The sequence below is a fragment of the Microtus oregoni genome, unplaced genomic scaffold (assembly GCF_018167655.1).
Source record: "Microtus oregoni isolate MIOR12 unplaced genomic scaffold, Mior012 000011F_ref0000422, whole genome shotgun sequence".
Lineage (NCBI taxonomy): Eukaryota > Metazoa > Chordata > Mammalia > Rodentia > Cricetidae > Microtus > Microtus oregoni.
The window spans coordinates 28,151,801-28,168,170 of NW_024543070.1; the positions used below are offsets into that span (position 1 = coordinate 28,151,801).

Genomic DNA, 16,370 nt, shown 5'->3' on the forward strand with positions numbered 1-16,370 from the left:
AATACTAATCTCTCTTACCTTCTTTCCTCAAATTAATTCTGATGCCACTGGATGCAATACATCTTGTCCCAAGAAAGTCAAAATATTTCTTTGTTTCCATAGAAAAAGTAAGTTCTATATCCTCTTAGTATATCACTCACTACTTGCAACACTATCCAAATCAGACAACTAACTGTCTGTGCTTAACCTTCTCAGCCTCTTTCATGTCAGAGCAAACCCACATGATATCAGTAATATCATACAGCACTATCACGTGAGGGATGGGAGGACTCCCCAATAAAATTCCTTTATTTTCTTTTTACATGGAGAGGACTTACAGTTGCCCTTTCTTCCTGCCCTAATTTAAATGTGGTCCTTTGAACTCGAACAGACATTAGAAGCTAGAACTGTAGAGCTGCCAACACTGATAACTTTAAACCCGCAAATCAATACCAGAGGTCATTTCTCTCCAGTTCTTACGTGAAAACAGACCTTTAAATGGAAATGTCATTGGATTTCTAAACTACTATTTTGTGAAAGTGCTATCCAAATTGTGTTCTGAATTTTCAGTAAACAGCATTTCTCTAACAAGGAGAAAAAAAAACAGCAGAACATGGTCTCTGTCCTGAGGGCTGACATTCTTGGAACAATGAAGTCAAAAAAAGCCAAAAGAGGCCCAAGATGATGGACCCATGGAGGGATGGAGAGTCAGACAGACAGATAAACAGACAGAGTCAGAGAAAGAGAGACAGAGAGATGTCAGAGAGAGAAGTCAGAGTGAGACACACACAGAGAAAGAGAATGGGAAAAAAAAACTTACTATCATAGTGTCATTAAACCTTATTAATGATCTACTGTACAAATTAAGAAGTAAAAACTCTAACTGTATTAATTTTCTATCATATGATTCTATTGTGTGAAAACAAGTTCAGAACTCATTTTATATTAACAGTTTTGTGATTTTTCAAGCTAGTTAATTTATCTTTATGATTAGATTTCTCTAATATTTTAAATGCATTATTATCAATATAAGAGATTGTTTGTCACCTGCAGAATTTTTTAAAAAATAACCATGAAGTTAGTAATGATTCTGACAGTAAGGACAAGGACTCTTTCAAGCGCTCACACTGCTTTAGCTGAAAGATCCATCATTCTTTGTTTAAGGACAACTGCTTCTCTCTTTGATCTATGACATTATACAATTCTACCCAACCAAGAGAAAGTTCATAAGTACGGTTATTTTAATTCACATATCCCTCTAAGTAGAACTTTTTAATTTAAATACGTTTGTACTGGGGCTAGAGATATGATTCAGAGGTTAAGAATGCTTACTGCTCTTCCAAAAGTACTTAGCACCAATACGGGGTGGCTAATAATCAATTGTTACTGCAGCTCCAGGGAATCCTTTCTCTGACCTCCATGGGCATATGCTCTCACAAACACAAAGCCCCACACACATACAACATAATTTAAACAAAAAGTCAGTCTTACATACTGTGTTTATTTTTGTACAAACCATGCACTACGTACATGGGTACATACACACACACATGCATTCTCAATACTTCTAAATTTAAATTGCAAAGTTTTCTGCTTCATGACATTGCTTATTGGTTTTATACTATAGTGTAAGCATTTATCAGCTACAACGGCTATATACACTATAAGCTGTTGTTCTGGCTTCTAGATTTTTTTTTCATTTCATGTTTATAACAGAACAGGATTCCTTTCAACTGTTTTAAACTTTACCTAGGAAGAATTCTAAATATGAGGAAGTTAAGCCTCTATTATAGTAGTGGGGGATTTAATGAAGATGCAACGTTTTGTGGTAAAGCCCAAATTTCTTATTGTCTGTTTTAGTTGATAAATGTGTTCTGCACGAGCAATAACAGCAGCAGAACAGCTGGATGGCCTTATCAAGCACAAAGGAAGCAACAGCACATGCTGCTAAGTGTCTTTCTGATTGCCCAGAAATGGCAGCACATGCAGATTTATTCCCTGTTATAAATTAGAACAATTATTTCTCTGGAGTATACAATTTCTTCATACAAGAGTCAAACTTACTGTACATAAAAATGAAAGAAACTTTCAAAAGGATATCTTCCCTTTCTTTGATGATCAGTTCATTCTGCTCTTCCAACTGCCGGATCTTCTTCTCAAAGGATTCCTGCTCGGTTTTCAGTCGTTCCTCTGTCACTTCCTTTTCTTCACTTACTCTAAAAGAAATAACAAAATAAAAAAGAGGGAAAAATAAAAAGTTCACCAGAATAAAGACACATATCTACAGCTTCAGCTCACCCAAACTACATTTCTGATTCATGATGTAAGTGGAGACTGCTCATTCATTCCCTGGCTGTCCAGACCCGAATAATCACACATAAACTATATTAAGTACAACACTGTTTGGCCTATTAGCTCAGGCTTCTTATTAACTAACTCATACATCTGAAATTAACCCATTTCTATTAATCTATGTATCACCACAGACTATGGCCTATTGGTAAGGTTCCAGATTTCTAGCATCTTTCTCCTTCAACAGCTACATGGCATCTCTCTGACTCTACCTACTCTACATATCACTGTTCGGATTTCTCACCTGACTTTATTCTGCCCTTCCATGTGCCAAAGTGGCTTCTTCATTAACCAATAGAAATAAAACATATATAAAGCATACAGAGGGGAATCCCACATCATCTCCCCTTTCCTGTCTAAATAAAAAGGAATGTTTTTAGCTTTAACCCAGTAAAATTACATATAACAAAACAGGTATCAAGCAATAATTATAGTTACAATATTTCTTTGTGAGTCCGAAGTTTCGTATCTAATTTGTCTTTTATCATCACTAAGGAAAACAATAACTATCTGTCTTCAACTCCATCAAGGACCCAAAAAGGATATATATTACCTAAGTACACAGGAAGTGCATTGTAAGCAACTTCCAAAACTCTAGAATTGACAGAGACATCTCACAGCCTAGACAGTCACTCAAACTTCTGTAAAGTTGGGGAATCCATCTTTAGCCTACAGGCCCATAGTATCTGGCAGACCTTTCCATGAAGCAGGAAATGTGAAAGGCTGTATTTCCTATATTGGCAGTTTGTCAGTCACTTTCTTCTCTGTCCTGCAGAATGTCTGGCAGTTTCCTGTGTGAAGCAGGAATCCTGAAGGACCATCCTGTCTTTTAGAAAGTTTAGCAGTCACTTTTCTGTGGGTCCTGCATGTCCAGTTCTTAAAGCACACCATCAAGCAGTCCAGGCAAGAGCAGTTTCTTGCACAAACGGCTAGCCTTCTCAATTGAAGGCAAATTCCACACCAAATGTCTTTGATGCCCATCAACCTTTTGAAGTAATTGGTGCTGCCAGAAGCAGATATGTCCCATTGTCAAGAAAAGTCTAAGTTCTTAAAACAGTTTAAATGCCATATTCTGTAGGGCGTTGAAATGTTGAAGAGTATCTAACTGAAATACATCTTTATATGTCTAGAAAACCTAACTTATATGACTACAAATTTGACTATTGTAAATAACTATTAACATGTAGTTTTAATTATTCATTTTTAATGAATGTATAAACATAATACCTTAAACAAGAGTAGAAAAATACAAATAAGAAGATTGTCCTTAAATCTATATCAATAGACGAAGATCCATACCAGTGTAAATATTCATTTCTATACGATATCCCCCATTAAATGAAAACAAAATTTACAAACAACCATTTTGGGAACTTGGGCATTGTTTTCTCTAAATTGCTTCTTGCTGTTTGTGGGGAGAAGTATTTTTAGGGGTTCAAGAAGATCTTTCAGGGGGTCTTGTTCCATCAAACCACATTAGCCTCATCTCATCTCCTGTGGAAACAAAAGCAGATGCTTTTCCAAAGTAATACGTCTTCAGACTCAAATTTTGAAGTCAAAACACCTTTAAAATAAACATGTTGGTTTAGTTTAGCAACAACCCCCACAACAAAATGTCTCTGTGCAGTTAGTTCATTAACAGCCAAAAAATTTAAAGAAAACATACAGTATACATAATCCAGACTCTGTGTATTTTCCATCTTTGAGTGGCTTTTTTCTCTCAATTACTTTTTAATATTTATTACCTTTACTCATTTAATCTACGACTGTCTGTTCTCTTATATTACTTTTACTGTCTCTTTTAAGACTTTGTTTTATTTTTTAAAAAATTATTTTTTATAACTCTCTATACTCTTTTTCCTTTCTCCCAAGCCTATATAAATTTTTTAAAATAATGTATCTCATCTAGAGGTCTTTTATGTCTGAATTTGTCCTACTGTGTAATTGAAATCCCTTTCCAACAAGGAATATTTTCAAATAGTAAGCAGTGTGGTCACAGCAACCCTGGATGCTGGCTCCGCCTCTCTTGGGCTTTCAATATGGCAGAGGTTCATTTACTATCAGCTCTGCAAGCCAAGTTCACTGCCCCAGATCCAGGGATGCAGCAAGTTTATGTTGTTGCCATTAATCAACTTGCAGCATACTGCACACACACACACACACACACACACACACAAATTGATTCTTTGAGAAAAATCATTAAGCTTGATCAACCCTTAACAAATCAAAGTAAAAGGGAAAGATGATCTAAATTAATAATGTGAGAGACAAGACAGTCAGGATATCAGACACCAAGGAAATCCAGAGAATCACAATGACATACTTTAAAAGTCTATACCTCTTGCATATAGAAAATTTAAAAAAAATGGATAATTTCCTTGATACATATCACTTACCAGAATTAAATAAAGATCAGATAAGCAATTTAAATAAATCTATAACCCTATAACCCTAGTGTAATAGAAGCAGTAATTAAATATTTCTCAACCAAAAACAGCACAGGGTCAGATGGATTTAGTACAGAATTCTACTCAATTTTCAAAAGAAAAATAAATGTCAGTACTCCTCAAATTATTCCACAAAATAGAAACTGAAGGATCATGACATATTTCTTCTTATGAGGTCACAATTACACAAGAAAGGAAGTAAGTTACTGTCTATTTTCCCTTATGAACAGAAATGCAAAAACGCTCAAAATACTTGCAAACTGAATAAAAAATACATCACAAAGATTATCTACCATGAGCAAGTAGACTTAATCTTAGAAATGCACAAATGGTTCAACTTACGTAAATTGATAAATGAAATACAACACACTAAACAGAATTGACAAAAACTACATGGTCATCTCATTATCCAATATCCTTTCATGATAAAAGACCAGGAGAGATGAAGGATACAGGGGACATACAGCAACATAATGAAAGTGATTTCCAACAAGCCCACAGACAACATCCCCAGCTCACACATAATATATTTTGCCAATTCTCTGTTCATATCAGACTTTGAACAAAGGAGTCCACATGCCCAAATTTCATTGTAAAAATATCAACAATATAAAAAGGATCAAGTCAGTACCTCCCCTCCAAAAATCTACTGGTCTTGAAAAAATAAAACAAATAACCCCCCCAAAAAATGATAGGCCAATAATAATTACAAAAATGAACCCTAGGACACAGAATTTAAAAGAACAATCAAACTTCATCAAGGAATTCAAGGAGTTTAAAGACAAAAAGAAAGAGTTAAGTAAAATTAAGAAGAATGAATTTAAGAAAAACAAATGCCTGGATGATGACCAAGAAAACACAAACAAGGCTGACATAAATAATGAAGACAATACTGCTTGGTCAAAAGTGAGACCCCAGCCCTCTAACATCACTAAATCCAAAGAGTCTGGAATGTAATATTGAGTTGAAAGTGTCACCCCAGCCCCTGGCCTGGGAATTGCCCTGGTCCGGACTTCAATTTCAGGCGGCCAAGTGCTTGCACTCCAATTCCCAGCCTGCCAAGAGCTTGTACTCAAACTCCCAACCTGCCAAATGCTGAGCCCTCCTTGGGAAGGATCAGGAGCACTCACACTGGGTATTTAGTCTGGAGCCAGAAAAAGGAACATGTGCTTATGTGCTTTCTTTCGGGTTTTGTGTATGCTCTCCCTCTGTCTTCCCCCTGCCATGCTCCCAGCCACCCGAGAGTGTGGCATTCATTAAACGTGGGCATTTTTGATTCAGTCTAATCTGATTTGATTGTAGTTCTACACTGGCAGAGAGGCTCAGTTACGAAATATTTCTAACAAACACAAGACTTAATAATGGAATTTAATAAAGAGACAGAAACATAGAAAAGAACTCAAGCTGAAATAAAGATGTAGTTGCTCTCTTCCGGCACGTAGGTCTACATGCACGGCACTCATACATAAAATTAAATAGTTTTTTTTTTTAAAAAAAAAAAGATGTAGTTGAAAAACACAACAGTCCAACTAAAAAACTCAAAGAAAAGCCTTACAAGTATAATAAATGAGGCAGAAGATAGAATTTCAGGACTTGAATTTAAAGTGAAAGAATCTAGGTCAAATAAAGAGCGTGAAAAAATAAAAAATAAACAAAACACAAAAAATGTGGGATAGTATGGAAAAAACCATTCCTTTGAATTTAAAGGCACAGAAAACAGAGAAGAAGCCTAAGTCGAAGACATAAACCAGATCTCCCTCAAGGTCATAGAAGTAAATTTCCTCAAACTAAGAGAAACATACAAATAAAAGCACATAGAACACCAAGTAGAATAAAAATCCCCACGTATTATCATAGCTAAAACACTAAGTATACATAACATGTATTGAAAGCTGTAAAAGAAAAACAAAAGCCACATATAAAGAAAAACCCATCAGAAATAACAGCTTATTTCTTCATGGAAATTATGAAAGCCAGAGAGTCTACAGTAATAGATTCCAAGTATTAAAAGACTATGACAGCCATCATAGATTAATATGCTCAGTAAACTATTCATGTAAGTGGGGAGAAAAGAAAAACTTCCCATGATATAAACAGTATATATATATATATATATATATATATATATATATATAATATGTCTCCAACAAACCAAACCTAAAGAAAATAGGAAGCAATGTTTTCAGCTAAAGGGAGAAATGTGCTCTGCAGTGATACTGTGGAAAGAAAAGTGAAGCTATAATGATTAAAAAAAAAAGTGCCACTGAGAACATAAACATCATCAAAAATCAACAACACAATGACCACAATTCACACACATATTTTGATAATAACTTTAAATATCAATGGCTTCTTTCTCCAATCAAAAGATACAGACTGACTAATCAGCACCAAAACAACAAACCAATGTCAAAGCAACCCTGGCATGACACATTTGGCTGACATATTTTAAGCCCATTCTGGCAAGAACTCTGTCTTTCTAAGACTCATTTGCCCCACCATCCCCAAGAGCAGGAACTCTCAGATTTGGAGGTGTTCATTTTGAAAAATTGTTTCTACTGTAGAGTCATACTTGTGTGTATAAAAGAACACTAGGAAGTGTGAGAGTCAAGGTTACATTTTAAGTTTAATTACTATGCATAAGAGATCCATGAAATAAAAACACCTATGATCTGCAAGCCCCTTGCCCATGGACAGATAGTTCCTGACATGCTGGAGGCTGTTGTTTATGGGAGATAACAAATCACATGTTCTCACTCCCATAAACAAGTTTGTCTGACCCATCTGCACTGGATGTGCTTCATCACATGTGGGCAGGAGGTAAAAAAGCAGGAAATATGTCAGGATATATACTTGCCCCTGGTAGGACCTAATGAAAATGCAATGAATTATGGGTTTTCCTTTTTATGTCCTTGCCATACTTGATTCTGGGCCATTTCCCAGGAACCTGGGTATAGATCTGGCCAGGTTCCATCCACCTAGCTGGTATTTGATTAAAGTTTCTTCAAATTTGGCTTTATACCATGGTAGTGGCCTTATTCTCAATTGGTGGGATTAATAGGAGACAACCAACCTTACCATCCACAGAATTAGTAAACCTCAGTCCTACTTGAGGAAAAAAATCCAAGTCCAGTTGATGACAAGAAATAATAAAAGTCAGAATGGAAATAAATGAAATAGAAAAAAAAGAACACATATACACACTGGTTTTGCAACAGTTAGTGGCTCAAGATTCACAGACCCTTGGCCCAACTAGCCAAAAAAGTGAGAGAGGGAGAGGGAGAGAGAGAGAGAAAGAGAGAGAGAGAGGGAACTAAACAAGAAAAATTGGAACAGACACCAAAGAAATGCAAAATATTACATAGAAATGTTTTAAAAACTTTTATTGCATTAAGTTGCTGTCTTAGGGTTTTATTGCTATGAAGAGACTCTATAACCATAGCAACTTATTCCTCCAAACAAAAGCGGGGCCTGGGCTATCAGAACAATATTCCAGTCTCAGTTAGGGTTTCCATTGTTGTGATGAGACACCATGACATAGCAATTTGATGGAGGAAGGTCATTGGTTAAATAAAAAGAAACTGCTTGGCTCTCATTGGTTAGAAGATAGGTGGGAGGAGTAAACAGAACAGAACGCTGGGAGGAAGAGGAAGTGAGCTCAGACTCCACAGCTCTCCTCTCGGGAGCAGACGCCTCAGAGAGATGCCATCCTCCGCTCTCCCGGGCAGATGCACGCGATGAAGCAAGCCGCCAGGTTAGACATGCTGAACCTTTCCCGGTAAGACCGGTGCTCACAGATTATTAGAGATGGGTTGATCGGGTTCAGGTTTAGTCCATTATAGTCAGGACCAGAAGCATAGCAGCACACAGGCAGTCTTGATCCTGCAAAGGTAGCTGAAAGTTCTACTTCTGGATTCAAAGTCAGCAGGAAGAAGAGTGACATGGGTTTGAACTTCTGAAAGTTCAAGTCCACCCTCAGTGACATATTTACTTCAACAAGGCCACACATACTCCAAAAAGGCCACACCTCCTAACAGAGCCACTCCCTATGGACCTATGTGGGCCATTTTCACTCAAAGTGCCACATATGTAAAACCTAAACAAAATGGATGAAATTATAGATTCAGAAAAACCACCAAAATCAAATCATAAAGAACTCAACAACCTAAACAGACCCATAACAAAGGAAGACATTAAAATCATAATAAAGTATTCAGCTAAAAAATAAATAAATAAGGCCCAGGACCAAATGGATTAATAGCATAATTCTACCAGACTTTTAAAGAAAGACCCACAGACAATACTATGTAAACTACTCAAGAAAGAAGAAAAAGAAAAAAGAAACAGTATGAGCAGACCAAAATTCCTTCTACAAAAGTAGTATCATTCTAGTGTCAAAACCAGATATAGATACAACAACAAAAAACTGTAAGTTGAAATCCCTGATGAACATAGACTCAAAAATATTCACTAAAATGTTTGTAAATAGTACATTGAGATATATCAAAAGATTATCCATTATGATAAAGTTGGTTTTATCCCTTATGTGCAGGAATGGTTCAATATTTGTGAATCAATAAATGTAATAAAATATATAAATGGACTTAAAGAAAAAAATCACAAGATCATTTCAATAGATACAGAAAAGCCCATTGACCAAATCCAGCATGACTTAACGATAAAGTTCTAAAGAATGTAAAGCAAGAGGAAATATATGTCAACATAAGAGATATGAGAAGTCCACAACCAACATAATCCTAAACAGTAAAATCTTGAAGCAATCCCACTAAAGTCAGGAACAAGAGAAGGAAGGATATCTACTATCCATGCTGTTGTTGTTAGGCATGAGAGGGATCCTTGCCATGGATCCCTTGGAGGGTGGGTCTAAAGGTAGGTGAGCAATAGACAAATCCACCATAGAAACAGTGTGTGGAGTTTATTGAGATAAAGGGAATGGAGAAGGGAAGAGAGAACTGAAGAGACAGACAGAGAAAGCAAGAAGGGGAGACTGGGGAAGGGAGGGGAGGGAGAGAAAGAGTCAAAGGTCTGCTTGCCTCGTCAGAAAAATAAACTGGAGAGAGACTGGGAATGGGTGGAGTTTGTCTCTTAAAGGGACTTTTGTATCTACATACAGTCAGGGAACTGCTTGCCATGTGCAGAGAGGTGAGGTGTTGTAGGAAATTAAGGCCTGCCAGGCCAAAGGAGCAAATCTGGAGTCTGCCTGGCACTGTCAGAGGTTCTGACCATGCCTAGCCAATGAGGGATGACCATGCAGTGTCAACTGATCAGAACATCTGGGTGCTGGGAGAATATACGTTTTTCCTGTTGTTAAATGAACGAATCTGCTGTATGCCTTCTACCTGACTCCCAGTGTCTGAGATATTGACACGGCACCTTCTCACCCCCTCCCCCAAGGAAGACATTAGAGCCCAACGACAAGGTGTGACACACTGTGCCAGGTTCCCAAAGGATAGGGCCAAGGTATGCCTGGATACTAAAACCTACTCCTTTTCAACACTGTGCTCAAAGTACTACCTGGAGCAATAAGACAAAAAGAGGAAATCAAATGAACAGAAACATGGGAAAAATAAGTCAAACTATCTCTATTATAAGATAATATGATACTATATGTTAGAGACCCCAAGAATTCTATCAGAAAACTGTGAGGAAAACAAGAAACTAATTCAATAATGTGACAAGAAAGAGTCAATTTGCACAACTTAATAATTTTTCTATACACTCAACATATAGAGAAGTATTGTGGACACACTCCTATTTAAAATAGCCTAAAAAATATGAAAGAATATGCCTAACCAAGGGAGTAAAAGAACTTAACAATGAAAACTTTAAGCATCTTAAAAAATAAGTACAGAAAGACACTAGAAAATAAAAAGACATCCAGGCTCATGGATTGGTACAATATTGTGGTAATCAACATTTTACTGAAATATGGTTTCAGATTCAATGTAATCCCAATCAAAAATCCTCATCTCATTCTTCACAAAAATAAAAACATAAAATGTCACCCTAAAATTCACATGGAACCACAAAAGACCACAGATAACTAAAACAATCCTGAACAAAAAACCTGCTGGAGGGATATCCATTCCAGATCTAACACATAATATAGAGCCATACTAATAAAAACCATTAAGTAGTGGCACAAAGATTGACATCAAGAGCAATGGAATACAACGAGTACATATAACTTCAGACATTTATTTGACAAAGACAACAAAATCATAAGCTGAAGAAAAAGCATCTTCAACAAATGGTAATGTGAAAACTGGATGTCCACATTCAGAAGAAAGAGTATTTATCACCTGGCATAAAAAATAACTTCAAATGGATCAAAGACCTAAATCTGAAACCTGAAACACCAAAACTGCCAGAAGAAAACACAGGCAGAACTCTATATGATATAACTGTTGGAAAGAATTTCCTGAATAATTTCCCCAAGAATTAGGACTAACAATTGAAAAATGGGACTTCATGAAACTTAAAAGATTCAGCAAAGCTAGAGAAACAATTAGATCCTGTAAAGAGAAAGCCTGCAGAATGGGAGAGAATCTTTGCCAGCTATACATCTGACAGAGTAATAATAATATCTAGGACACAGAAAGAACTAAAAGAAAGCAGTCAAATAAACAAATGTACTGTCTAAAAGAATACAGTACTTTAGAAATAACAGATGAAGCAATGTTTGCAAAGATTTTAAGAACTACAAATACATATCTATTATGAATATATACTCAAAAATCCTTAGCAAGACACTAGCAAGCAGAATCTAGGTATATAAAAAAGTATGTCACAACCAGCTGAGATTTATCTCAGGAATGCAAAGTCGGTACAATATCTAAAACTTAACTCATGCAATGTACCATACATTAATAGAACCAGAGACAAAAATATATGATTATCTATAGTAGATTTATAAAAAACATTTGAAAATAAAAAAATTATAATTTAAAAAATTCAATAAATAGAAAAAACCCACCAGATGATACCAACAAAATGCTAACATGGAAAGGGGAAATGTAATGGGACCCCATTCCTAGATAAACACTGGAGGCAATTAAGGAATGATGAAAATGGGAGAACTAACCTTCCCAAAGTAAGAGGCCCCCAACTGGGTATCTAGCACAAATGGTTAGCCCTGAAACATAACAGTATACAGTATACAGATTCAGCAGGTGATATTTATATACTAGGGAAAAATATATATATGTAAGAAAACATTGAAAGAAAAAGAAGTCATGAACTTGAGAAAGGCAAAGGGCAGTATATGAGGATGGAAAGGGAATGGTAAAGTTATATATTTTTAAGTATATTTTAATTTTAAAAATAAAATCTATTAAAAATATTAAGAAAATTAAAAATGAGAGAAAAAGACCATCTATTATAAGCCTATAAAATATTTTACTTAGTAGTGAAATACTAAAGTAATTCTGCTTATGTTCGGAAACCAGGAATTCAACACAGTATTACCTTACAGCCAAGGCAATCAAGCAATAGAGAGACTGGTATCCAGACTCTAAAGGAAGACTGAACCCATGTCTACGTCATATCATGTAACTTCATGTACAAAACTAAGAAATTGTCTGTGAACATATCCCCTACTCTCATTTGATACTAGACATTACACAGAGATAGGAAAAATTATAAAATTCACTATAAAGTACTGTAATAAAGGAGATCATAGAAAATACAGGCTCCCATAGAAAATTGCAAAAGCCAGCTGTATGTTTATATTGTAGTAGTGAACAACTCAAATATAATTAGGGAAATAACTCCCCTTACATCATGAGAATAAAGTGTAATCAGGTAAAATCCACATAAGGAATACAAGCCTTAATATCTGACAAGTGCAAACACTGCCGAGAGAAAGAAAGACTAAAACAAATGAAAGCATGTGAACTACTGTAACACAATAGTTGGGTGGAGATGGTTTGGGGTTAAAGCATGCCATTCACAAGCTTGTGGGCCTTGAATTGGATCCCATAGCCCATGGATAGGCCTCTCAATTTCAAAACTTACAACTTCACTGAAGAAGAAGGTGTGATAAACCTATAGATTAATCAAACAAAACTGAGAGTTCAGAACATGTCTCATATTTTTTATTTACAATCAAAATTGATTTTTGATTGAAATTTGATTTCAAGCGATTGATTTTCAGCACACTGATTTTCAGACACAGTACTAAGAATGAAATCAGACCCATATCTATTACCCTGCACAAAAATCAACTTTAAATGGACCAAAGACTCCAGCATAAAATTTGAATTGTTGAAATTGCTGGAAGAAAATAAACAAAGTATCTATAAGGTATAGGTATAAAAATAACTTTTTGAACAGGACTCATTTTCCTAGGAATTAAAACCAACAACTGATAAACAGGACCTTACAAAACTAAAGATATTATTTCTTTGTAGAAAAGTAATCAAAAAAAAAATGAAAAGGCCCAGAAAGTGTGAAAGAATCTTTGCCAGCTATATATCTGACAGAGTTAATTTCCAGAATATAGAAAGAATGCAAAGAAACAGTCAAGAATACAATCAATCCAACTGAAAACTTGGCAATGGATCTGAACACAGAGACTATTGATTTCTAAGTTTTTAACATCCAAGCAATTAAATAAATGCAAATCGAGAGCACTTTGAGATTTCATATTATACCAGTCAGAGTTGCTAAGATCAACAAATGCTGGCAAAATGTGGGGAAAGGGAAACTCTCATCCACTATTGGCAGACTGTAAACTGTTACAGCAATGATGAAGATCAGAGAATTCTCAAAATGCCAAAAGTAAATTTACCAAAGGACTTCACTTCTTACTCCACAGATACTTGCTCAGTCATGTTTATTGCCACTCCATTCAAAATAGCTAGAAACCAGAAACAACCTCAATGTCCTGCAAATGATGACTAGATAAAGAAAATGTAGTACACATTTACAATAGTATTCAAATGTAAATAAAAATAAAGTCATGACATTCCCAGTAAATGAAGAGAACTTGAAAATCTTATACTGAATAAGGTAACCCAGACCCAGGATGACAAATGCTGCATGTTCTTGCTTATTTGTGGATCCTAGATCTAAATCTTTAGATGGAATAAATGCAGAAACCAAGGAAGTATAAGAAACAAGGCTGTCTGTAGCAGTGGGAGAAATTGAGTGCTGGAAAGTATAGTAGGACACAGGTGCTTTGTAGGGGAATAATGAAAATAATCGGAGGGCACTTTAACTTGGGGAGGGGAGGAGGGCAATACAGAGGTAAGGGAAAAGGATACATGACAATAAGGTTGTTTGAAAAATTCTGAAGGAAATATTGGTTTATGATTAATTACAATTACACATCTACTATATGCACACACCCATATTAGTTTAAATTAATTTACACCAATTGGGATGATAATACTCACCCCAAGAACCACAAACTATGTAACAAGAACCCTGGGCCCAAAATTGGAAATCTTTTGAGTTGTTGATCGGGGGCACCCAGGAAATTCCCCAAATAATATAGGCTATCTCTGTTCCACTTGGTTGACTCCCAGACTTAACTGTTGCTGCAGAGACCACACACTTTAGACACAGGACTTGGAAGAATTCAGCTGAAACTGACCTAGAAGCCTCTTCCCAAGGGTTAGCTAACATGATATAATATGGTGATGTGCAAGCTGCCAAGGGAGAAAAGCAATCAATAGTCCTACCCAGCTGTGGAGCCTACAAACACAATAATAATAATAACCACTATAACAAAGTATCCCCAAAGATGTAGTAGTGGTACTTTATTATTGTGTGTAACCAACACACATTGTACTTAAGACCAGCTCAATGGTAGAGAATTCAGGACCTAATGGTAGGTATCTAGGACCATAAATTCAGCCAACAACCTGTGGCTGAAAGGAAGATCATGGACCATAAAAGAGAATCTACTACCACTACTTTCATAAACCAGTACTATTTCCTACTGCATTCTAAATATTTATCCTTACACTCACAGATAAAGTATGGTTCTCACCTGTCATTAGAGAAGTTTTTTTTTATTTTTTATTTATTTATTTATTTTTTTGAGACAGGGTTTCTCTGTGGCTTTGGAGCCTGTCCTGGAACTCGCTCTGTAGACCAGGCTGGTCTCGAACTCACAGAGATCCGCCTGCCTCTGCCTCCCGAGTGCTGGGATTAAAGGCGTGCGCCACCATAGTAGATAGAGACCATTACAGAAGTAGAGAACAACTTACCGTGGGGTGCTCAACTGCAACTGATACTCTACAATACAATCTCTACACAGACGACTCAGGGAGGGAGCACTGAGAAAAAGGGAGGGGAAGACTGTGGGAGCCAGAGAACCAGGACAGCTGCAGCAAGATTTTGTTATCTAAATATAACAGTGAAGCTGTACCCACGAAATCGCCACAAAATGGCTGCCTAACAAAACCTGAATACCACCACCAGTTGCCATGTCTACATGGATGGGGTAAACCTCACAAGGCCCAGCCCTAGAATAAGTAGATACAGGCAATTAGTGGGTGCTGAGAGAGAATTACTCTTCTCCAATGAGGAGTCCCCTAATAGGTTCTCTGATCCTAAGTGGCCAGCCTTAAGCAAATATACATACAATCAACACTAAATTAACCCATATATATGTATATATATGTGTGTGTGTGTGTGTGTGTGTGTGTGTAAAGCATCAATAAAGATCAAAAATTTGAGAGAAAATGGGGGACAAAGAAAAAGTTGTAGGGGTGGAAATGATGAAATAACAGTATTCCTATATGAAATTATCAAAAACAGCTGAAAAACCACAAAGATACATATTATGAAAAGAAAGTAAAAGTGTATTTATTCATACTTGTCATATTAATGGAGATCCTTTTTAAAAACTACAAATAAAAAGACAAGCCCTGTACAATAATAACAGCTGACAGAGAAATCAGCAGAAATTCTCAGCTATATAGTGACTTTCAGGCCAGTCTGAGCTACATGAGACCATCTATGTAAAAACAAAGATCTGGACAGAAGACTCAGCAGCTAGCAGTGCTTATTGCTCTTTCAGAAGACCCTACTTCAGTTCCTAGCTCACAACTGAAACCTAGATCAGTGGTTCTCAAGTTGTGGGACGTGATCCCTTTGGGTTTCTAATATAAGCTATCCTGCATACCAGATATTGATATTATAGTTCATAACAGTATCAAAATTATAGTTATAATGTAGGAATGAATTAATTTTATGATTGGAAATCAACACCAAATGAGGGACTATACCAGAGGTTTGCAGCATGAGGAAATTTGATAATCACTGCTTTAGATTCTGGAGATCCAATGACTCCCATCAGAACCTACACTCAAAAGGTACACATACATAGACACATGTGCAATAATAAAAGTATAAAAAAATTAACCCAGATAAACAAATATGAAACTTTATATGCCCATCTATAAGTATAGAAAAGGCAATTGTTAAAAACAATCTTCCATAATAAAAAAAATCTCATTAATCTGAGTACTAAAAGAACTATTCCTCCAATCTAATAAACATCATCTATGGAAAATTCCTTATAGTTATCAACTTAAAAGGTTGAACAAAAAGAAAAAT

The 16,370-nt window shown here is 36.0% G+C and overlaps 1 protein-coding gene across 3 annotated transcripts in view; it reads right to left on the reverse strand.

Annotated features, from left to right (window-relative positions):
- LOC121453471 (protein hinderin-like) overlaps positions 1–16,370 on the reverse strand; it is a 248,738-nt gene that overhangs the window by 204,215 nt on the left and 28,153 nt on the right. For 2 of the 3 annotated variants that reach the window (XM_041660275.1, XM_041660274.1), the window contains exon 5: positions 2,080–2,195. In XM_041660275.1, coding sequence (XP_041516209.1) covers positions 2,080–2,195 — 116 coding nt within the window. Of the gene's footprint in view, positions 1–2,043; positions 2,196–16,370 lie in introns of those variants that run through there. The other variant, XM_041660276.1, reaches the window with a different exon arrangement.